This window comes from Platalea leucorodia (genome assembly GCF_965183815.1).
Source record: "Platalea leucorodia genome assembly, chromosome: 8".
In the NCBI taxonomy this organism is placed as follows: domain Eukaryota; kingdom Metazoa; phylum Chordata; class Aves; order Pelecaniformes; family Threskiornithidae; genus Platalea; species Platalea leucorodia.
Window position 1 is genome coordinate 15,367,500 of NC_138830.1, and position 24,575 is coordinate 15,392,074.

Genomic DNA, 24,575 nt, shown 5'->3' on the forward strand with positions numbered 1-24,575 from the left:
GATACAGAGTCTTAGGGACTCGCTTGTCGATAAAGGTGTGCAGCAAAAGAGAGTGTGGAGAGAGGGGATGAGGCTGGGACTTCGTGTAGGGGCTGAGAGTATGTGAGGAAGACGGGGAGGAGAGGAGCTTCCTGCGTGCGCACGTGGTGCGGCAGCAGCTCCCAGTAAAAGCACCAGCACCATCCCCACACTGGTGCTGGCCCCGAGAAAACTCAGTGCTGGAGTCCCTTGTTGGGATGGACAGACAACTGCACCCACTGGCTGACTCTGTCCTGCACCTCCTCTAAGCCACCTCGTGCCACAGAGCCAAGCCACTGCACTATCCCACCCTCTTTAAAGACAGCGATTGCCACCTTGAAGCCCTTCCCGAGTCCCCAGGCAAATTTCCTGCAGGCACTTTCCCATTATCAAGGTGGACCTCAGCTGTAGTGGAGCACTTGATCCCCGTCTTCTTCTCTGGAGGGCTGCCAGGGTATGTACCGGTGCAAGTGTTCATGCGCTGCTTTCTATAGGAAGAGGAGCCATATAGCCATACTCCAGACACCCACTGGATGTCTCTGGCGGGACGCAGGGACTGCCACGTCCCTTCCTGCAGTCGGTGATGGAGCCATGGGGCCTTATCGGGGTGCATTCCCTCTCCCGCCGGCTCCCTCGTTAGTCATGCTTCCTGGAGCAACGGTTACATCTCATTAGAGTTGGAAAGGGAAGGTGCTTTGCTGTGCTCCGAATGCTTCAACACCCCTGAGCAGGCAGAAACCAGGAAGGAGCCGCAAGGACGCGCGGTGCTGGCAGCCTGCTGACTGATTGTCATAGTAACCCTGGTTAAAGTCCCACCAGGAAAATGGCTTCTCCTACAGCACTTGACCCCACGAGGTGACGGGTACCGCCAGCAGCCCGGGAGCACGATCGCTCTGGCAGGGAGGCCCTGGAGCTACTCAGTAAAAGACGACGTGGAGCGAGTTCAAGGTCCCTGGGCAAGGTGCCTGTGGGATGATGGTTAACCTTGGTGCCCGTTTAAAAGCAGCACAACAGTGTTAATGTCTGCCCTCAGCCCTGGCACCTTCCTCCTTGAAGCTATAAAAGTTCAGAGGACTTTATAAGCCATTTGTAGCAGCTTTCATGCGGAAGGCTGGAGACGCCACATTTTTTATTCTGCCACAAGAAGTAATTCAGCCTATGGGAAGGGAGATAACGCCTGTTCTGGCATCAGTTATAACAACAAAATGAGTCAAACGGCACTGCATTGCATTGCAACGTATACTTTTTGGTTTTCCGCTTTCCAGCACGGGCAGGGTGGTGGCAAAGATGGCCGGGATGGTAAAGGAGCTTGGTGCAGGCAGAGTGGTTTGTTCAGGACACTTAGTGAGCCACTGGCAGGGCCAGGACCAGAAGTGCTGGATCTCCATCCTAGGCAGAAGTCTTTCTGTTATACCATTAAAACAGACCAGCTCTTACCTGGTTACTCTGCCGAATGCCCGCTCGACAATCAAAGCAGAAATTCTTTCTTTCATTTTACCTGTTTCTACTTATTTTGATGTCTTGGCAAACACAGTGAAGGAAGATCTGCTGGACTTTCAGGTGGCCAGAGCTGCTCCAGCTGTGTGCTGGAGCTGGCAAAGACTGGGAAACTTCATTGCTCTTCACAACATCATCTGCCAGGTCCTGCACGAGAAAGAGCTTTCATACACGGGGCCATGCTCGGGGGGTGGACAACCTTGTGCCATGCTGGCTAGGAGGAGGCAGGCACAGGGGAAGGCAAGAGCGAGGAACTGGTAAGCAGACCAAATGTCACCATGTGCTCTTCAAAGCAAACCCATAAAACTCATGGTATTGGGGCCAATTTCATGATGCAAGGGCTATGAAACTGCAAAGCTGGCAATGGCATAGCAGTACCATTGAGTCTTAGAAACCCTCACTCCTAGAAATAGAGATATTTTTCCAAAAAGCCAGAAAACTTCAGACTCTTTCTCCATGTCAATTCCTTGGGGCTCGAAGCTGCCTGGTGGCGGAAGTTCCTTCATTAAGGATAACCTGATAATGATGTGCTTTATCAGAAGAGACCAGAAAAATGCCTCCCTGACCATGCCTACGAGACCAAAACACGAACAGCTTCTCCATTAAGGACAGAGGAAAGCGATACTGCAAATCCGCAGGCAATGAGGTGAGCAGAGACCCACTCTGGTACCGCTCTGTTGGCAAGAAGTGCTGTGAGGCAAACCACCCTCGGGGAACTAAATTAAACCAGCCTGAGGGAAGTGAATTACTGCATGTTCACTGTAGCACATGCATGGTAACCGCACCCGAACAGCGCCTCAGCCAAGCGCTGTGCCCGGAGCTCCCTGCTGCACCGGGGAGCCGGTGCCGCCGGCCAGCCCTGCTGCCTGCGTGCCGGGAGCCGGAGATGCGCGCCCAGCACAGTTCATCAGATCAGCGCACGCCTCTCCCTGCACCCTGCTGAGTGCTCTGAAGGGCTGCTTCGCTACCAAGACTCTGCAAGAGAAGGCACGATGTGCTGCAGGAGACCTGCGTGCATGGCCACTTCGGGCCCCCTGATAAGCTTCTGTGGGGGCAAAAGTATTATTTCACATCACTGTTTTGAGGTGAAGACACAGGTCTGCTCTCTCCTGAACGAGTGCCAGGGGAGAGGACGATATGGCTGTATCGGTAGCATCTCTGTGGCCCTTCCAGCACTGCTGAGAATGAATTAACTGTATCTGGCTCCAGACCAGGCCCCGGAGGTGGAGCTGGCTCCGTTACAAATTCTTATGCTATTTGTAGCATCTCTCCACTCCCCAGGGCTCAGGCTGCTGGCTGAGAAACCTGCTGGTATTGGTTTTGGTTTGTTTCTAAGACATTTCTCAGCATTGTGGTTGCAGAAGAAGCTGAAAACTCATGTTTCAAAACCCCAGCCAGAAGGACAGGTGCTGCCATTGCTATTTACACAGCACCACCACGTTCGGGGGCGGGGGGGGGGGTGTCTCCAAGCTAGAAAGATAAACCCATCCTGGGTTTCTTAGGTCTTAAAGTTTCTAAAATGCTCAGCGAGGCTCCTATTTCAGGGTGCGCTGGGTGGCAGTGTTGCAGAGCTGGGTGCTGCCGAGCAGAGCTCCCTGCAGAAGCCGAAGCCTGCGAAGGCGTCCCGCTCCCAAGCGCTGCCCCTGCTCCCCGCAGAGCGGCTGGGCCAGCATCTCTCTGTGCAAGGCAGGACCTCAGCGGCCTTTCTGACCTGTTGCGGCTGTTGTAGACATCTTTAGCACAGCTTCCCAATCTTCGTTTGACATGTTTAAAACTTAATTTTTTCCAAAGGGTAATGCTGATTGATGTTTTTCTGGGATTTCTTCTTAAAGAAGACAAGAAGCCTCAGGGGAGACAGCTCACCTGGGAGGCACCGAGAACCCATGCAGCGGCCTTTGGGAGCAGGGAAGGCAGAGGTAAAGCCCTGACCTAGGGCAGAGGAGAGCTGCCCTGAGTAATCTCCTGGTTTCAGGGCCGTTGCTGTGTGTGAGAGCACTGCCAACGCTGGCCTCCTTTGCCCAATAACATTTCTGGCAGCGGGCAGTTGCTCAGCTGCAGGTTCAAAGCCAGACATGCAAGAAGTGCTTCTCAAGTCCTAAAATTTCCCCTAACACCTATCAACTCCATCCCAGGCATCGAAGCAACAGGTTACACAGCAGACAGTGCCAACATGGCGCGAGTCAGTCGTATGCATCATCTGGCCAGAAAAAGGAATATCCATTAGCTGGGCCTGGTAGGCAGAGGAGAGCAGCCACTTTGCTAACACTGGCATCCCTTGCGCTGGTTTTCTTTTTTTTTGCCAGTGCTCAGTAACCAGACAGCACCTACAAGGCAACCACCTGGGAGGAAAGTGGCACACAGGAACACCCTGATGGTCAACATTGTCTAAGAGAAATCACATCCCACTGCCTACAAACATTCCTCCAAATGCTGGGTCTCGCCTGTCAGCCCAGCAGGCTGTCGAGCACAGTTCCCAGTAACGCTACACAACTCGCATTTGGTACAGCACGCCTCCTGGCCAGCCCTGCAACTGTTTGAGATCTTCAGCCACATCAGAAGAGCAAACCTAGGACATCAGACACTCATGACAGTCGTAAAGACTTCTGAAGCCCAGAGGAAGCAGCGTACATTCCCATCCCGTGTAGCTCATTGCAGAGATAAACACGTACAGGACTATCAATGAGGGATCTCCATAGCAACTTGCTGCTTCTCGCCTCTGCCTGAAATGAACCACTTCCTCTGCAGCTCTTGCCACTCAGAAGAGACTTCTGGTTTCTCTTGGCCTTTAGAGACAATCTTTACGCACTTCACCCGCAATAAACTTTTTGTCTTCTAAACTCTCCCTTTGCTGCTAGTGGCAGTTTCATGTTGGGGCTAAACCAGGAACCACAGGTGCCATGGGGTCTGGGACACACACTGGGACTTGCCACTGGTTTGGGACTTGGTTTTTGGTCAAGACAGAAAGAACCTGAAGCGATCTGGAGTATCCGGACTCACAGCGCTCGCTCGAGAGACCCCAGCAGGCCCCTTGCTGTGTTGAACTGAACCAGAGCAAACATGACATGCAGAGGACCACCTCCTGGTTCCCAGTGTCATCGTAGAGGACCATGCTGATCTGAAAGGGAAAACAGGAACACATTACAAAGGCTAGAGGGTGCACCAAGGAGCCGTACCATCGTGGTCTTCCACAGCATTGTGAGAAACATGCAGAAAAAGGTAGGACACTGCCACGGCCTCAGCAGCTGGCCCTTGAAAGAAAAGCCACAGGTACCTTCGGCAGCCTAACTCCTCGTAGGATACCACAGCAGCAATGAGCATGGACTTCCAGAGGATTTCACTGAACTTCCTTCTGCATGCTCTGTCCTCCAGCTTTGAAGGTCACTGTCAAACAGAACTGAGATTTCTTCCCTCTGTTATTCACCAGCAAGATAACGATCTGCTCTCATTGCCTGCATTAATGCAACATTACGGTGCAAAACAAGGTCTGGCTGCCTCAGGAAATAGATTTCAGAACCAAGTTTTCACTGGACACTGAATGGCCACTGGAAGCTCAAGATGGGAAGGGACCTGCTTGGTCATCTTGGCTTTGCTCCGCTGGCTGAGTTCACGTGATCATCTGCACCATACAGAAACAGCTGGTACTTGCTCCTCCCGCACCAGCACTCTGCTCCTCTTGCTCCCAGACATCCACCCAGAGCTCCCCACCCAGGCAGAAACCAGGTGAGGCACTGACAGCTCACCTGAGCACTTCTCAGGGGGCAGAGGAAGGGACCGGCACTCACATGCTGCGAAATCTTAACCCTGACTCGGCCACAAGGTCCTTGCATGGCCTCGAACACTTCTTGGCTTGCAAGTGTCTGTTCTGTCTGTGAGAAGAGCTAATCCGTATTAACAGGCAGCTGTAGCGTTTGGATTAATTACACGCAGAGCGCTGAGGCAATGAATAATGCACACAACCACTCTCTCAGCACTGTCATTTGAGGGAAACCACGTGAAGTACAAACACTGACGGTGTGTTTGTTTGCAGAGAGGCCTCTCTAGCTGCCTTCTCCTGATGAAATGGGTCATACTGCCCGTTGTGCTCCAGGCAGTTCTCACTGAGCCTCCACAGTCCCACTACCTGCTGAACCACTGCCACCTCCTTAATTACTGAGCGCAATTACATCCCGACCTCAGATGCAAAAGGGGTGGGAAAAACAATGTAGAAATGAGCACTGGAGACACGGACATGTGCTTTACAAATCTCACAGTTTATTTTTCTCTCTGTGCAAATCAGTGCTACTTAACATTACTCACATTTCACAGTGCAGGGGGCAGAAGTGATTACCACACTGCTTAAGCTGCAGTTCAGTGGGATCGTTCTGAGTCCTGGACCCCAGGCAATCTCCATGTGCTGATGATCTGGAATAGAGAAGAACTGCACAGCCAGCATTTCCAGCAGCTGTTACTTTTAATACAAGCTACCTCCACAGCATCTTCAAGGGAAGCCTACTTTCCCCCTCAGACATCACAGCATTCACAGCTGCATGCAGGCTCCAAGCATTTACAGCCAGCGACATATAAAAAGTTTATGGCACAGTTTCCAATTCAGAGCTAGCAGAGACAGATGAGAAGAGCGCAAACAGTAAGCTCTTTCCATAGTCACTTCATCTCCCACAGGACAAAACAGAACAAAGTTTAGCAGTAGAAGAGAAAGCTGGTCCCTAGAGTGAGAGGGTAGGGTCCCAGCCTGGCCAGCAGTGCCCACAGCCCGCTGGCTGCTCCACTAGCAGTCACCAGTGGGACAGAGGGAACGGGGCATGAGGCCAGGCAGCCCCAGCACTTGGCAAAATGACTGAAATCCCTGTATGTGGCCAACAGGAGAGATCCTTGGAGATACTGTGCAAAAGTAGCTCGTACCAGTTATCAGGAAGTTCTCTGAGGAGACAGTCACATGTGACATGGAAATTTCATTGTGCAATATTAAAAAAAGGAAACGTGTCACTTAAAGCACCCTTCCAGAGCTCACAGTCAGGCCACGCTGGCTGCACAGTGTCCCTGTCACTGCTAAGTGCAGAGGAGATGAAACCAAAAAACTGATTTGGGAAAGCAAGAGCAGCTCCCTCACCAGCAAGAGGGAGCCTAGCATGGGGCAGTGATGTGGGCAAGGCAGGGGGGGCGGCTGGACAGTGTCTGTACCACAGCTGAGTAGTTCAGGCACCGGTACCTAAGGCAGCAGAGGAGCCAAATTTGTTTGCTACATCAGATTCAAGCCTGTCCCACAAAGCTCATCAGTAATGGGTGGAGAGAGGCTGCAAGTCCCAGCATCCACAGGGACTGCCGGCGGGATGGCTCAGACCTCACTCATTATTAGAAGGGCTTTTGCCTGCCCAGCTTGTCTGCAGTCGCTGGCTCTGGCAGCTCCTGGCCACAGTGCTGGGAGGGAAGAACCCTTCTTTGCAGGGATCTGACGCCCCCGAGCTAGGTAATGAGGCTGTTTAGAGGCAGTGTTGCTGCTTTCCTGGAAAGAAAAGACAATCACAGCACAGCAGAGCTTCCTAGCAGTACCATGAAAACAACGGAAGGCTGTGACTGACCCATTTTCAATCAAATGGAAAACTCTGCTTTTGTTTCCCATTTTAGTTTCTCCCTTCTAGACATCTCATAGCAACAGCTTTGCTCTGCTATTAGCAGCCTTGTAAGGAAAAGCGAGAGCCCATTAATGAGCCAAATTTATCACTGGGGGAACTCTGCTGACCTAATTACACTAGCCAAATATTTGACCCATTATGTTAACCTTCCTCTGCCTCCTCCACAGTTAAAAGGAAAACACCTTTCAACTTTAATCAGGACAGCAGTGAATACAAAGAGCAAGAATTAGGAAAAAAACCAAAAAAGCCATGCTGTTCTCAGCATCCCACAACACAAGACTTGAAGCCATAACCCAAAGTGAAAGCACATGCGTCTACAGGGGAGATGCATCAGCAAGGGGTGCAGACAGCCCTGACGACGTCAGCTCTAACCTGCGTGTGCGTACGAGCACTGGAAGGATGCCTGAAGGACGGCCATTTACAGGGTGGCTCCAGGGATGTAAAGCCAGTCTGCAACGGCAGTGGGCAGGTGAGTCATGACTTGCAGCCTCACCCACCAGTAGGTCTCCATGGGATTGTAACGGTTGTTTGGGTGCATGGAAGTGAGCGCATCGGTGATGTCATTCAAGACCGGAGACATGTCCTTCAGGCCACTGTTAACAAAGGACTTGATCAGGGCCACGTGGCGAGTGAAATATTCCCTCCCATAGTCCTCCCGCACAGTGTCGCTGGCTCCGCTCCACAGTGCCTCAGCCTGCTTGTCGATGCCGTCTGCCGTCAGGATGCCCGTCGCTGCCACGAAGTTACTGGGCTCAATGAGGATGACTCTGACACCCCAGCGGTACATCTCCTGCCGAAGGCAGTCGGAGAAGGCTGCCACGCCAAACTTGGAAATGCAATAGCAGGAGCGAGAGGGACTCACCATCCGTCCCAACATGCTTGTGATATTAACCACACGGCCTAGAGAGAAAAGAGTAGGGAGAGATAATGGGCTGCAGAAGAAGCAGCCAGAGCATCCCAGTAACATGTGCTTTGCTGGATGATGCCAATTTGTAAAATCTGAATCTTGAAGAGGTGTTCAAATCCCCTGTCAAGGAGCCTCTCTCTCCTGACTCAAGCAAGGCTGGCTCCTGCTCTGACCTCCTCCATGGATGGTACACACGCTTGCCTCTATATTGAAAAGGATTTACAAAGCATACAAGACCTTCCCTCCTAATTTCCAAGTATGGCCGTACCCAGATCTTCTGAGGCTACTAGCTGTGTGCTCTCACATCAGTGTGCCCCGCTCCTGCGTCTTGCTAGAGAAGGGTTCAAACTCTCAGCTAGCAGGGAAAGCACACAACACAGCGTGATGCCATATAAGCATTCTGGTTCTTTCTGTAAGCATGACAGCTCATCTGCAGCCACTCTGCCTAACACAGCTACAGGCTTCTAGACCTGAGCTGGATGGCAGAGAACTAGTAGAGGTTTCTCTGAACCTGCAGCACAAGCAGCACAGCCTGCTCACCCAGCTGGCCGGCCAGGAGTGCCCAGAGTGCTACATGCTTGGGACAAACAGAGGGGAAACTTGACATGCTGCTGTCTACGGGGCAGCAAAGAGCAATTGTCCTAACTCCCACCAGCAGCCCATGCCAGCCCAATTGCAGAGCTCTGGCAGCTTGTGTTAGATCATGCACTGCCTAGGGGCAGTGACAGCAGTGGTCACTCTTCTGTCTGTGGCTCTGTCCTTCCCCAGGATGTGTGCGGTTATGGTTTCGGATGCACTTACAAACAGGCCCTTGAAATCTCACCAGCTATTTTTACAGAGAGGATTTTCACAGTGTGGAGCATGACACCCTTCTGCAGCTTGAAATTTTAGCTGAGAAACAAGTGGGTGGCTCTGCTCTCTCATTCCAGACCTAAACGCAGCTTGGAGGGACTGTGAGAACCACCTGCTGACCTGATGGGTAAGCTACCTTTTGTAGTGAGATGGGGCTTATTTAAGTGGGTACTTACTTTCTGGAAATGGTATCTGAGCAATCTTCTCAATATAACCCCTTTCTGTCCTCACAGAACACACAGCTGTGCCAGCATTCTCCCACACATGCTAAATAAAGAAGCTTTTCAGAGTTCTGCTCATACATATCTTTTCTCTTTTTTTTTTTCCCCCCAATAAAACAAAGATTTTTGATAATACTGTTGTCTTGCAAGATATCTAAAATGGCTGTTATTGACCCTCATTCATTCCACCGCTACCACTCTGCAATCACCTGTGAATTGAGTAACATGAAGGGGGAAGATTCAGTTATCCAAATATAAACATTTGGTGGACTTTGGAGGCCAGAAGTATCTTGTCTGGCCTCCAGTCAGTTTTTCTAAAGGCGGCCTGGGGTCCTGTGTCATATCTGCCAGCACTGCATGAAGGTCTCTGACATCCTGGGATATTTAAGATAGCACCTGCTGTGTAGGTGCCTGGCCTGCCCCCGGAGTGGCAATGCCACCAAATGCTTACACAGCACTTTGAACCCTGCTGTCTAGTTTGCCTGCATGCCTTAGACACCCTCCTTGGACTGCATAGGCATTCCTCGAAGCACAGTCTGAGTCATGATTTTTAGCTACATCTCTCTGCTGTGCTGCAAAAGCTCTCTCTGAGTCTTGCCACACTGCCCAGCACATACCTTTAGCTCTGCGAATGAGAGGCAGGAAAGCCTTTGTCACCCTCACGGTGCCCCACAGGTTGATCTCTGCCACCTTCTTGTAATTGTCTAAACTTGCAAATTCCACCTCTCCAAAGGTCGAGACGCCAGCATTGTTCACGAGGCCCCACAGACCTGCCGGCAGACACACGGTTAAAGGGTGGAATGAGGAAGAGTGTTGCAGAGAAGCAGCTTTCCTTGTTGTTCAAAGTAACCCAGCCCCTTGACAAAGAACTGGGCGGTTTTGTAGAAAAAAGTTGTAGAGAAAAACCCAGCAAGGAGATGAAATACACTCTTGGTATACCAGAAGTGAAGCCAGCGGGGCTTGTTCAGAGCACCAGGGAGAGTGATGGGGTCACACAAGCATTGCCTCCCTGAATGTCTCCTCTAAGGTCAAATGCTGTCCTGGGGCTTTGTACGGCCGGATCTGGCTGACCCTCTTTTATGCTTCCTGTTGGTCCCAGGTTTGTCTTCACTCAGTGACTTTATCATGGCTTTTGCAATTTGGAAGGGGCTGGACTTTCTCTCAATTTAAAAATAAAAAATGGAAGGAAAACAGCTATCTTGGATTTCTAAATCCCCTTCACAACTCTGACTCACTGTTTTGGAAGGTGCATGGTATTGACCTGCAGATTCATGGCCCAGTTAACAGCTGCTTATTTTAGTTCAGGTATTTGGTTTCCCTGGATCCTAACTACAGTAGAAGATGGCAAACTTACGACCAACCCTTAAAACTACTAGAATTTAAAAAAGAACGTCTTTTGTGCATGCAATCCGGTCAAAATTAAATTGACTGCGCTTACCAAGAGCTTCTGCACTGAGCCCCTTATGTGTCCAGGACTTAGCAGGTCACTGAGGACTTGACCCTTCGAAGTGATTACTGCAGGAGTCCCAGAGGCAAGCACTTGTAGGACTGAGTCCATACTTTGTGAATTTGTTGAAGCACAGGACTATGCAGCCATAAACTGCAGGAGGAACAAACAGAAGATCTTGAACAAGATAACAGAGTTGCTCCTCATTAGATGTCCTGTCATACACCATGGCTATTTTTCACTGTGTAAGTACCCAGCTGGTGTCAGGGCCCCCTTCTACTCCCTAACCCTCTTCTTACCACCAAGAACACACACAGGGCTAAGGAGAAGTCTTCATGTCCAAGGAACTGTGACATTGCTATCTAAAGCACCCACGTCATGCCACCCTGTTGATAAAACTTATCAAGCTCTCTCTCAGAATTTTTTGGGCTGTTTGCCCTGCCTCTGCTCCATAGCTTCCTTGCTCTGATGTGTGAAAGTCTTTTAAATAACTACCACCCTATATTTATTGATGGTCAGACAGTAACCATTGCACCAAACACGGCCCTGTAAGCAAACTGCAATACTCCATCACTGCCCAATAAATACCAATGGAATTTATCCTCCTGGTGCATTTAAAAACACCAACATGCCCTTGCTAGACTGACTCTCTACTCTCACACCGGCCCTAGTAACCCTGCCCCGTTTCCAGCTAAGTTCATTTTCCCTGAAGGCCGTTGACAAGCTGTCTATAGCAGACCAGATAAGGTCACGTCCTACCCAGTGATAACAGTGCATTAACCATTCCCTCATGGTCTGTCCCAGAATGGATTTGCCTATTATAGCTGCCACCATTCCCGCATCTCCCAGCTCTCGCACGGTGATCCCAGCACCCCTTTTGCCCTGCACACCTGTCTCTGACAGACAGCAGTGAATATGGCTCCAGTTCACTGGCCTGCAGCTCTATCCTCCTCCAGAACAACCCTTTCCCAATCCCCACAAGGCCACAACAGCCCCAGGGGCTCTTTGGGATAACAGCTAAGTCGTGGCCTGCAGCAAAAGCCAAGAAAACATCTTGCTCACCTACCCTTACTTCTGTTTTTATTAATTCAAGTTTCTAAATGTTGCAGTCAGGTAGTTCTACTCCTGCTCTGCCCAAGACCCCCTGCCTGTCGGTGCTGCACTTACTGAAGCTGCCAGCTTTAATCAGTCAAGATAACTCTGAAATTCACACTCACCTGGCAGCCAGCACAGCATCTCAGCCTGAACGGGGTCCCCTGCTCTGCTGCAAAGCAGGCTCTAATTGCTAGCAGGAGGACCATGGAAACAGGGCATCTGATGGTATAATTTGACCAGGAACAAGAAGTTGTGCAGAGCAAATTTGGCAGAGATTTACCACGGACCACAAAAGACTTAAACTGTCAGTCCCAAACTGACCTCTGCAGAGTATTCCTGATTCTAAATTTCTCTACAATGATTTCCTATTTCTTGTGTTACGAGATCAGATTCAGGGACGTTCATGAAAACATTATTTACAACTGTTCATTCTTGGAATTTCATTGCTCACTGATCAGGTGACGTTACGTACAGAACAAAGTGCTGATAGGTACCTGGTCACAGGGCTGTTTGCTGGACAGCAGTGTGTTTATTGAGCAGAGCCTTATCACTATTATTTCTTTAGTGTCAACAATACAGTGGGAACTGCATAAGAGTGAAAACAAACAGGGGCACTCCTATCAAAATGAGTTTAGCGTTAGGTACACAGCACAGGGAGAGGAGGTATGAAGGTACAGCACAAGAACCGTTCTGCACTAGCTCCTCTGGGGCCACACTCAGTGTGCAACAAGCACCTCTGCACAAGGCACCTCAGTCTCAACAGTCGCTATGTTCCAGCACTTATTTATTAAGCACTATTTATTGGCAAGTCCCAAACCTCAGCCACACTGATGGGCCTAAAAAGAAGCCTTTGCTGCTTTGCACACTGTGCTGGAGCAAAGTACTACAGGATAAGGCTCTCAAGAGCAGGAGGAACCGGTCCAACTTCCTTATCAAGGATGCAAGACTTCTCTCTGTCCCTGCTACACATGAGGTTTTGCAAACACTGCGTCACATCACCTCTGGGATGTTGCATGGCAAACTGAAAGCATGGATTGACCTGGCTGAAGAATAATCCAGGTTTGGGGGCAGGTCAGGTTTGTGCTCCAGCTCAGCATTCAATTACAGGAACAGATAGTACCAGCACAGCAGTAGGGACAGCAGTAAACAGCCAGGGCCCATCACCTCTTCCCTAGCAGGGTCACTACAGAAAAGTCTGTGTGAGCCAGGCTGCAGCAGGAGCACCAGGAGGGGATCAAGCTGTGGCCATCCTATGTCCTTCACAGACACTCAAGGAGAAAGACACAGGCTCTTGTGGGTTTGCTGCCACTCAGCACTTTTTACAGGGTGTAGAGTTAGAGCCTAATCCTTCAGCCTGTCTTGGCCTCTTTCCACGTGGCCAGCACATCAACAGCAAGAGAATTCTCCCCATTGACCCAGGTACAGCACTGCCTGACTGCCAGCCACACACTGTCACAGGCCTCCAGGCTTGTTAATCCTCTTTTGGTGGTGCAGAGAAGGAATGGCCTGGCTAGTGCATGGCCGGCTCTGTAGGAAGGATTCTGTGAGCACAGCAAAGAGCCAGCTGTGCTGCAAATACAAAGATCCCCACATACCCTCCTCTGGGTCCTTCAGGGTCCTCTTCACAAAATCCACAGCCTGAGCCACCTCCTGGTCACTGCACACATCCATCTGTAGCACTTTCATGCGATCTGATTTCATGTTCTTGAGCTCCCTGGCTCCGTCTCCATTCTCATCCTGCTCAGTAGAAAAGAAAGATGTCCTGCTGAGACAGACAAGGAACGGTAATGCAGCTTGGGGCCAGGCATGGTCACATGGACAGGAAATAGAAGCTATTGAAATTGCACACAGAGGTATAAACCTGGTGCACAAATAGGCACACGAGCCACGCGAACCAGTGTGCAACCCATGGCCGTCTTCCTATTCCAGCACAGCCCCTACACCTGCATCAGTGACCCACTGCTCTGAAGGGTCCCAAAGTCCCTGCTGTTTGCTCCTCACACGAAGGGTTTCGCATCCATAACAATGTCAAATACTGCGCCAGCCTGGGATAACCCTGGTTATCCCAACTCTGGTGCCTCCCCAACCCTGGTTATCCCCAGCTCCGCTGCCTCAGTCCCCATGCTCTGCAGGTAACATAGGAAACACTTGTAGATAAATTGGAGCCAGATTTTCTGGCTTAAAAGCAAAAGGCTAATTAGGCACTGTACTCATTCCAAATTATTGCCTGGCTTCTAATGAAACAGTATTGCCAGACCACTTTGGAAACAAGACAGCAGGGACACCTTTGGCATGCCTAACAGCAAATAGTCTGATGCTATAGGATACAGCAGGAAACATTTACGGCTGAACCTATATGATAATATTTTGCTCTTACTACACAGCAGAACAGGATGCACAGGAATACATGCACAGCAGAGATTTGCCACGCAATGACAAGATTATAGACATGAGCCATGAAAGGAGGAGATTCTGGCTAAGGAAGTAAGAACAAATCTTTTTTTCACACTATAGGTAATAAGAATGTGACGGCTCTTCTTTCCTTTCTACCCTTTTCCTTTCTTTCCTCTTTCCCCCCGCTGCACCCCCCAGCTATCATTAGAGATTCTGTTACTATTGTGTTGGGTTGTTTTGTTTAGTCAAACCCAAACACAGTTCCAATTCCAAATTTTATCTGCTCACTTCCAGACAGGACTGCTGCCTAAGCCTTACAGCCTCACTCAGGTGGTGTATCACAAGTACAAGTGAAAAGAGCACAGATTAGCCATGGAGTTCCACCGCAGGCTCGAGATTTAATTCATCAAACTACTCCCCGAATCACAGGCTCTGCCTCATTAGGGAGGAAGAAGTTATGAATTGGTGAGTCACCGTGCCTGGCTGCCACTCCTCCTTTAGCACTTGATACCAACTCCCCCAGCACAAGGGCAAACAAGGCAAGCAGCCCTCCCACAGTCACCTGCTCAGCTGCCTCTGCAGCCAGGCTGATGTAAGAAACATGTAACCGCTTAGTTTTTCTATACATATCACAGGCTATTTAATGAATATAGTATACAACATCTCACCTCCACCTTCAGTCCAGTGAACAATGACGTGTAATGAAGGAAAAGAGCTGAAATGTCCATCACAGCCTTGTGCAAAACAAGAGTAGCTCTCAAAAATCAATACGTAGTTACACCAGAGCTATGACAATAGTAGGAATGAGTTTCTGGCCCCATGGCTGCGTATCATTTCACAGCTGACTTATTTCCAGGTATCACAAAAACAGCAAATAAAGACTTCAAGCTTTTCTAATGCACATCGAACATGGTTGCATGCTGTGCCTAGCCCTCTTATCTAGCCACGAAAAGAACCTCCGAAAGTGGCATTACAAGCAGTTAATAACGTAGTCAACAACATATTATATTCCCTTTGAAACGGGTGAGGGTTGTGTGATGCCTCACTATATTTCTGGAAGATGCTCTTGCATTTCACTGAGTTATACAAAGCAACTTTCAGGTACTTAACAGTGAATAAAGTGGAGCTAATTCAGCTTGTAAAGAGAGAGATGTACTGTATCTATATAGAAACAAAAACTTAACTATATCTGTACTCAAGTACCAGTTGTCATTTCAGAGCACTGAAAACACCTTTCATAGAATCATAGAATAGTTTGGGTTGGAAGGGACCTTTAAAGGTCACCTAGTCCATCCCCCCTGCAATGGGCAGGGACATCTACAACCAGATCAGGTTGCTCAGAGCCCCATCCAGCCTGACCTTGAATGTTTCCAGGGATGGGGCATCTACCACCTCTCTGGGCAACCCGTTCCAGTGTTTCACTACCCTCATTGTAAAAAATTTCTTCCTTATATCTAGTCTGAATCTACCCTCTTTTAGTTTAAAACCATTACCCCTTGTCCTATCGCAACAGGCCCTGCTAAAAAGTCTGTCCTCATCTTTCTTGTAGGCCCACTTTAAGTATTGAAAGGCCGCCATAAGGTCTCCCTGGAGCCTTCTCTTCTCCAGGCTGAACAACCCCAGCTCTTTCAGCCTTTGCTCATAGCAGAGGTGTTCCAGCCCTCTGATCATTTTTGTGGTCCTCCTCTGGACCTGCTCCAACAGGTCGATGTCTTTCCCTGCATGTTTTTTAATCTTTCATAATCCTTATAAACTAAACAAGAGATACTTCCACTGTTTTTTGAGAAACAAAGTCATAGGCCAGCAACTTAAAAATCCAGTATAAATAGTTTGTATTATTCATATTGAAATGAATTTTCCCCTATCACCAATGCAACTCAATCTGCAAAGTTACATTCCCAGCTACAATTTATTTGTTGTTGACAAAACATATTGATTTTGGAAGGCTGACTTCAATGTGCAATATCAATTGGAAGCACTTTTCGTAGTTTCAGACACCACCTCAGACACCGTTTAACTGTAAAACAAACTGCCTAATGCTTACGTCCAGAAAACCTCTTCACAAATGCAGCAGCCATGTATTTTTATGGAAAGAAGTGAACATCATCTTATGGTCTGTGGTCTTCAGGGGCTGTAAGCACACTCCCTGTTCAGATACCCACATGGTGCTTCCTCCTTGATTTTTAAATGGTAAATTTGCTGGCTGGGAAAATTCCTGGAGCAGTTCCCGTGGCAGCAGCCAGGCTGTCCTCCCTGGGATGGCCTTCGTGACCTTGGGACTCACCAGCAGGAGCCACGCAGCAGCGTGAGTCGAGCGGGGTCCTGGCAGCAGTGGCCCAACCGCTCCTGCAAAACCTCTCTCCCGCTTCCTTTGCTGTCACTTTTTTTTGCCTGATTTTTTTCCTCTCAGAGAATCTCCCAGCTTGCCCTTCCCAGTTCCATCAGAGTTGAAAGCCGCCCTGCTCCAGCCCAGCCTGCTGCCCAAGTACTCTCCAGAGAGGCCTTCAGTGGGACTTGGCCGTTTCCTCCCAGCTATCTCATTTCCCCCGTTATCCTGCCCTCGCAGCCCAGCACGGCTCTGGCCGCCCACCCCACCCTCTGCCTAGCAGGGGCTGCTCCTGGGCAGGAAGCCTGACAGCCACACAAGCCCGCTCCACCCAGCAGAGGAGCCTTGCTCCAGCTTTCGGCTGCCTCCCCTTTCCTTCCCTTGCACCTCTCCCCTGCTCTGGTTCAGAGGATCCCAATGCCACTGGTGCTGAGGGACAGGATCACACAGGGCCTTGTTAGCAGAGCCCTCCTCTAACGGACCAAGCCATGGCCTTTTCTCAGGGAAGCTCGTGGGATTCAGGATTAGGTCCTGGCAAGCACTTGGGCACCCGCAGCGAGGTGTCAGTGGGAATCAGGAAGCCACAAACACAATGCTCAACACCCGTGGATCCGGCCGGCTCGCTCCATCTGCGCCAGTTCCCCCCCCCCCGCTGCTGCCTATTCACCCACTCCCTTCCTGCGTTTCCTTGTATTTGTCATTACTGGATACCATCTAATTGATTTCAGACTCCATCCAATCTATCAGGATCACTTTGAACCCTACTCCCCAAAGGGCCTGCAATCCTCCCTGCTTGGCACCATGCGCTTTTTTTTTTCCAAGTGAACTCTGTTCCAGGGGGTACATCCAAGAAAATTTCACTGGGACTGAACAGCAGTCACAAGCTTAGAGTGGAAGTTTGCTCATGAGACTATCATGAGGGACTGTGTCAAAACTCTTATTCAGGATACATTTATTCCTTCCCCTTTAACCACTCTGTTGCTTAGCCAGACTGAGATTAGACTGACATGGCACAGTCTGTTCCCGGTAAACTTATACAGACAGTGTGTATCACACTATGATCTAGACATTTGCAAAATTGACAGATCAGCGTGCTGCAACTTCATCTAGCGCACCAAAGGTGAGCTGCCTGGTTGGCAATTCCAGAGGTCTGTCTCCTTTGGGAAGGGAAGTATAATACCTGCCCTCTTCCAGCCTGCTGGAAATCCTTGGCCTCCAGATGCTCCTGAAAGTATCACCCATGAGGCAGAAATCACAATGGCTCATCCTTCAAAACGCTCTTCAGTTCATTTCGTCAGGCCTGGTGAACTTGAACACACCCATTTATGTAAACATTGCCTGTTCTTTCCCTTTTCTCGCCTGCAGTCCTCATGAAAATTGCTGGCAGTAGGCATCTGAAAACAATTTATCCTTTTTTTCAGTAAGATCAAAGAAAATAAGGCAATGATTATTTCAACTTTTTCTGTACTTCCTACTTTTCAGGTTATTTTGTCAATTCCTGTGTGTTTTTCCATCTTAATTCTAATATATTAACAGAAACTTTCTCTGTAGACTTACTTGTCCTTGATAAATGAAATCCCTTTTGCACTCAATCCTCTCCAGTTCTATCCCAGCCTGCTTGCAGTATTCTTGTTATTCCTGTAGCTTTATTTTTGACTGTCTGATCGTTACAAAGCTCCTGATGCACCTGACAGTGTACCATCTTGTATTTAATGCAAGAGCTTTCTGTGGTGGCTAGTACATCAGGGATCCTTTAATTCTCAGTATAAAAGCATGCAAGTAAGTGATGATGGAGTAACTATGTGTGAACTAATAGCCTGGCATCTGCTCTGCGACAACTGCCCCCATACCTGCTCTGACCCTGCAGTGAACCAACAGCAGCTCACTCCTCTCTCATGACAGGGTGAGTTTCCTTGCATTTGCCATGAGCAGTTACATGCACAGCCAGTTACCACAGGGTGGCTGCATCCCTAGCCATGCTGCATGTGCACTCCCTCGCTTATCAGCAATAACCTTTCATACGCTTATACCTTGTTCTTCACAAGTGATCTGACCTAACAGCTCCCCGCCTTCACTGATGTTTCCTGCTTCTTTTGGATCCATCATCCTTTTCAGCAGTCACTATACACTTCCTTTTCTCAGAGCAGTCAGCTCTAGATTTATAACCATTTGCATCCCACATGCATTCTACCACTGGATTTTCAGTAAGCTCCTGGTCACCAAATTTTAAATTCCTAGGCTGTTATCTCCCTCAACCATCTAAAACACAAGGCTGTTCCATGAGGATGCCGGCTGTCCCAAGAACCGTAGAAAGCATTTGTCTGTAATATTTTTGCAACAGCTATCCAGATAACTCTGTTACCACCAGACCCTGTCCTTCAGATGCACATAACAGCAGATAAGATAACACTAACAATGCAGGGGAAAAAAAAACACAAGTGAAATCCTGGGGCTCCAAGTCCAAGTCTCCTGAAAATTTATTAACACACAGAACAAGAAAAATCACATTCTCCCACTCTCTACCCCTTCAGGGTCAAGTGCTCAGGTAATCTCCTGAAAGTCACCTGCAGATCAACTATGATTGCTGATGCGTTTTCCACTTCCACACAGACTGTAAGTATGGAACCACAACAATTTTGGCTCTGAGTAAGAAGTTGCTAGGCTAGATCAGAAGTGATGCCGAGAGCTGCCTGGCCATTCTGGGACAGCTAATCATCTGTGATCAAGAAGTAATATGTTTTTTTTCATCAATAAAACAAGAAGCAGGGCTCACTTCAGGAGCATTTATGTTCTTCATGTTGCTTCAAATGGAGCCTGGCCCTCCCTGCTCTGCACTAGTGTGCTGCCTTCTGAACAGCCCTCTCAGACCACCCTATCTCCCCTGTCCTTTCTGTTCCCTACACCTGCTGCTCTGCAAAGCAAGTGCCTGACTTGCTATCACCACAGAGACAGGCATCCCAAAGCAGCATATGACATGATTACTGAAGGATTTACAGAGACTCCGCATGGAAATTTCCAAATAGTGGCAATTTTCCAACAGGACTCTCTTGCTCTCAAGTTACACAATATGTCAGCTGATAATAACTTTCCCTTCTGGTGTGGTGGAAGAACGTAACCTCCGCTGAGGTCACGCAGGCAACGAGGGCCACCTTATTTTCTTTGTTCTCACCCTCCACACTACTCAAAAATCTGTGGTCATCACTCCCTGAGCACCTGTGCTGAAATGGCCATCTTCAAACAGAGGAACAAGTGGGTATGAACTGATTTTGAACCATCCAGGTTGGAAATTACATGAGTTTTGACTATCAAAACAGCAAAAAAGCATAGTAAAGGTAAAACCCCAGCAGAGATGGGAGTGGAGCTGGCCCAGTGTATAAAGAGGATTACACAACATGGTTACCTGCAAGAGCAGGGACTGGGATGACGGGCCAGCAATCCCTTCTGATTCAGTGTGCCTAAACTGATCTTTTACAACAAGTGATGCCATCTGCCAAACACAGGTGACAGAGGGTGAGACCTACAGATATCAGAAAGATATGGTAAATTTGTTTACTCAGCTATCCAGAAACTGAATAGCTTCTACTGAAGCTGTAGAAGCACAGTTAGAAGACACTTTGGAAACGGAACCTGAACAAGGCAAGAGAGGTGGCTTGGAGATGAGTTAGAGGAGAGTGTTGCCAAAGGAAAGTGACAGAATGAAAGACAGCCACAGAGATGCCAGGGAAGACAGAAAGCCACAGTGCCATAGCAATCTTGGACTATCAGATTTAAGGAGTGTGTTGCGGTATTGCTGAGAGGCTTCCATCAGCGAACAGTGCGCTACTGTGCAAGCTACCGTACAAATGTGCAGCTGACAGACAGTCCCTGCCCAAAAGAGCTCAGAATTACAGGAATGACAAGATGCAACAGGCAGATGAAGCAATGAAAGATGTAACGATCCCTGCCCACTGCACTTCCCTCAGGTCTTGGACTAGGGTAAACAGAGGCTGCAGATGAAGATGCTGTCACTTGAGAAGCATTTTTCTCCAAGCAAAGAAGAATTTTGATCAATATTACTACTCACCACGAGCAAGCATCCAGCAAAAACAGTAAACCCCTTTGCGTGAAGCAGTTTCGCCAAGGCATGTCCAAAACCTTTGTCACAGCCTGTTATTAGCACCGCCTTCCCTTCAGCCTGTGTGTGGAAAGACAATAGTATGATATTATCAAATATCGCAATGCTGCAGGCACCACCAGCACCCAGCGACATCGCACAGGAGCAGCCTGCAGCCCTGCAGCCAGGGCGAGCCAGTGTTTAGGAGGTACAATTCCAGCTGCAAGTCCAAGTGGCCATGTACCTGTCTGCACACTAACCTGACCACAGTCTAAACCCAGTGATTTCAGTGGAGCTTCTGCTGGGGCAACCAGCATAAATGAGGTGACAAGATTCCTGTGTAGAAACACAACCAGCTCCCAACTACTGTGAAACCCTATATTTATTCAATTGCTGGTCTGTAAGAATTTGTGTTGCCTTGATACCCCAGGTAGAACAGTAATGCCTTCTTTCAAGTATCAGTGGCCAAAGCAGAACAGAAACATTTCAAAAGAAGTTAGTGATCTACCAGCTCATGGGCATTATAAGAAAGAGCAGCACAGGAAACATCCAAATGATAGTATATCACCTGCTTGAACTGTACAGCAGCTCTTTTAACTGCAGAGTGACTCTATTATCTGTTCCCCACCTACTCCCACTCTATGCGGTACTTTCCATGCTGTATTTCAGCATGCAGGAATGTGACTACAGGGTAGGGTTTCCTTCTGAAACGCTGCAGTCTTAACAGGAACAACTTATCAAATCCTACGGTTCTCTCCTACATTATTATTATCTTTTGACTGATGGATAAATTGAGAGAGAAGATTTGATACTCCATCTGGTGTGACACAACAGGCTTGCGATAGATCTGAAAACAGAATCCAAAATCCTGAAGAGAAGCCTGTAGCGAAACATTGCCCATTCACCCTCTTTCTTTGCTTGAAAGCCATCTCTCCCCTGCTCTGCTCACCACAGCTGTGAAGCAATCAACTCCTAACACTTAACCCAACTAGCAGGCACCCAGCTGCAGCGTTGCACACTGCTCCAAACTGAAATCATATCTGTGAGGCAATAACACGATATAATAATAAAGATCTAGAGAATTCAATAAGGAAGTGAGGTCACTTCCATCTCTGTGGCGATATCTGCAACTAATATTCCCTGCTACTGTATTAACAGCAGCTGGAATACAAACATTTGTATTTTATACTACTTCGGTATGAATTGCACTGGCTTGTCCAGCCAGTTTTTCAGACAGAAATGGGGCAATCACCAGTGTGCTCTGATCTGTTTTTACTGACATGCGTGGTAGCGAAGTGGCAATAAGGAATAATTGCAGGGTGATAGCGATCAGTGCACTACTGCACAAACTCACAATGAGCCTAAGCAGAGGGGAATATGCAAATAAGCTACACCCTGTCCTGTCCTATTAACTGATCTTGAACTTACTGCTTTCTATCCTGCATTTATGATACAAACCCCCACACTAACACCGATTCCTACACTCAAAGAGCACCCAGCTACAGGCTAGCTCTACTAAAGCTCTGAAGGTAGCTACAGCTAAAGGACAAAAGGTGAGAGTTCAATATACAGTGCTCAGTCTTAATTTAACTTACAGTGACACAACCCCAACAGAGATGAGGATCAAGTATGAACCAGATCACAGAATTTGCCAAGATTCCCTCCCACAATAATTCAGCAAGCTGGCCCATGGAAAAGAAAGGATTTGACTTTTTTCTCTGCCTCACCTCCCTAGACCCTTTGCCTCTGAATTATGAAGACAGAGGACTTCCCAAAAGAGCAGGAACTGTGCAGGAGATAAGGAGTCGTGATCACTTCCAGAGCCCAGGACAGGCAAACAGAGAAGATGCCCAATCCTCAACTATCATTATTGGCTCCTTCATCAGCAGGTCTGATAAACACAGAGCTCAGCTGCCGGAAATAAAAGCAAATGGCTGGGCTGTGTTCCTGTGTGCATCTGGTTTTAGCTCTCAGCAGCTGTTTTGCTTTCTTTGGTTAAAAAAAACACCAACAAACAAACCACCAAAATGTAGGCAGAAAGGAAGAGGTTTAAAAGTCCTCTCAGCTGTCTATAATGGGGAGAAAAGTGAGCAACAACTTACAGTATGAGAAGGTTCCTGTGATTATTTGTTAATTATTTGCTATTACCCTAATTGCTGGTAACAAAACATGTGACTAGAGCAGCATGGTTCATAACAGACTGAGGCGCCAGCAGTGCTAACAAGTGTGCAAAAAACCCAAGGGATGTACTAGCTCTCACATCTGTAGCTGCCCCTGCCCTTGTGCCATGCCTGGCTGACAAAGAGCTCCCAGGGATGAGAGCAGGGAGTGACCCCATTCCCAGCCAAAAAGATTCTATCCCCCAAAAACCTCCAAACACAGGAAAGCCTGATCGTCCTTATCTTTTGAAAGTCCCAAGATACGGCCTAATGGGCCTTGTTCCTGGAGTTTTATATAGTCAGCCTGCAGCTTACAGTTTGACACAGCGCTGAGGCAGGCAGAGAGGACCAGCTATCACCTCTCTGGCAGGCATCACAGTGACCTTAATCACCATTTTGAGGAACTTCAGGTGCCCCCCTCATTAACGCTCACACAGTGCTCTCGGGAAACACCGCACAGGAGACGGCACTCGTGTACAGCGCTGCCAGGGCACCCGAGACCTGCTAAGAGCGCAGAGTAACTTCTGGTACTGGAGGTGCTGCTGTGGCACCTGGGCAGGGTAATGCTGTCTGTACCCCCGCTGCATGACCCACAGCACTGTAATACACATCCCACGCAGTTCAAACAGCCCCAGCGAGGCAGCCTGATTTTAACCTGCAGCCAGCTCAGGTGCACACACCTCACTGGCTTTTCCTACTAGGGTATGATCGCTTTATTAAATAGTAGAATTTATTTTATTCATGCAGGTGATCTATCAAAATTATACACATTTATTGCAAAAGAGGCTAAGGAAAGTAAAGCTGCTTTTTCAGCCTCAGCCCCTCTGGGTGTGGGAACCCACCATGCTTGCCTAGACTTCATCTTCTGCTACTGCATCACTTGTTTTCTGGATCCTGTTCCCTTTTGTGCCCTCCCCTCACCATCTGCTTGTATCAAACAGATTAATTCGAAGATGAGAGCAGTTACACAGTAAACTTTGCTTGTTCCCTTTTTTCCAGAATCAGGAAGCTGAGGTTTTCAACCCCAGGAGAAGGAACTGAAAATATTCACTAAAGGGAAGGTATTTTCTCAGGTGGGACAGGGATGGGGAATGTCAGAGGAGCAGAGCGGAGGGAAGAAGAGCGAAGTGGGAGGCTGCAAGGGGGCCAAAGCTGTTATCTGGGCGGTTTCAGAGGGGCAGGACTGCACTGGAGGCCCCGGAGGGAAAACATGTTCACTTGCAAGTTCTTCCCAGTGCCCGCAGAAAGGCTGGCTGGAGCGTAAGCAAGAGCTAAGTTCACTCGAATCCAGTGAAAGAATCCCAGACGTTTTGTGTTGTATTTTATAATATATAAAAGAGACTGCTTATGCAATTCTGTTCCATTCACAGGGCTTTTTTCTCCCCCTTACGCTCCGCTCCAAATTTAGAGCACTGGCACAGAACCCCGCGCCCAGGGCCGCGCCAGCCCCGTGAGGTAAAGCGGGGCCAGCACGGCGGCAGCGGCCGAGCCCCGTGGCAGGGGCCGCGTCCCCTCCCCTGGCAGGGCCTGGGCTCAGCCGCCGCCAGCCCAGCCGCCCGCTCGGGCACCGCCGTTTGCCTGCCTGCAACTGCCACGGGCGCAACGCCTCCGCCCCGGGCCGGTTAAACGGCAGCCGGCGGCGGAGGCGGGCCTGAAGCCGCGGCGCCATCTTGGGCCCTGGGGGAGCCGCCGCAGGCCTCCCCCCGGCGAGCCCCAGGAGGGGCCGGAGGCGCCCGGCCGCTCGCCGCGGTACTCACGGGCAAGGCGCGGCGGGCCCGCCGCGGCAGGAGGAGGAGGAGGAGGCGGCGGCCCAGGCGCCGCCCGCCGCCCGCCAGCAGCAGCGCGGCGCCCAGCGCCAGCAGCAGCGCGGCGCCCCGCATGACCACAGCCTATCGCCGCCGCCGCCCGCACCCGCCCCGGCCCTTCCCCCGGCCCG

At 49.3% G+C, this 24,575-nt stretch overlaps 1 protein-coding gene across 5 annotated transcripts; it reads right to left on the minus strand.

Moving 5' to 3' along the window:
- Positions 1-1,465: 1,465 nt before the first annotated feature.
- LOC309594230 (D-beta-hydroxybutyrate dehydrogenase, mitochondrial-like) lies at positions 1,466-24,550 on the minus strand. 5 transcript variants are annotated; one of them, XM_082319646.1, is made up of 8 exons: positions 24,397-24,550; positions 20,451-20,561; positions 13,263-13,404; positions 9,743-9,895; positions 7,518-8,045; positions 5,812-5,916; positions 4,513-4,630; positions 1,466-1,662 (listed from the first exon to the last, which is right to left on the minus strand). In XM_082319646.1, exons 1-5 carry the CDS (start codon positions 24,517-24,519, stop codon positions 7,564-7,566), a joined length of 1,011 nt encoding a protein of 336 aa, XP_082175772.1. In that variant the 5' UTR covers positions 24,520-24,550; the 3' UTR covers positions 1,466-1,662; positions 4,513-4,630; positions 5,812-5,916; positions 7,518-7,563. The 5 variants fall into 5 exon arrangements, with proteins under 5 accessions (XP_082175772.1, XP_082175771.1, XP_082175769.1 ...); XM_082319645.1 differs by having other exon boundaries at positions 5,812-5,932; XM_082319643.1 differs by having other exon boundaries at positions 5,812-8,045.
- Between the last annotated feature and the right edge of the window lie 25 nt (positions 24,551-24,575).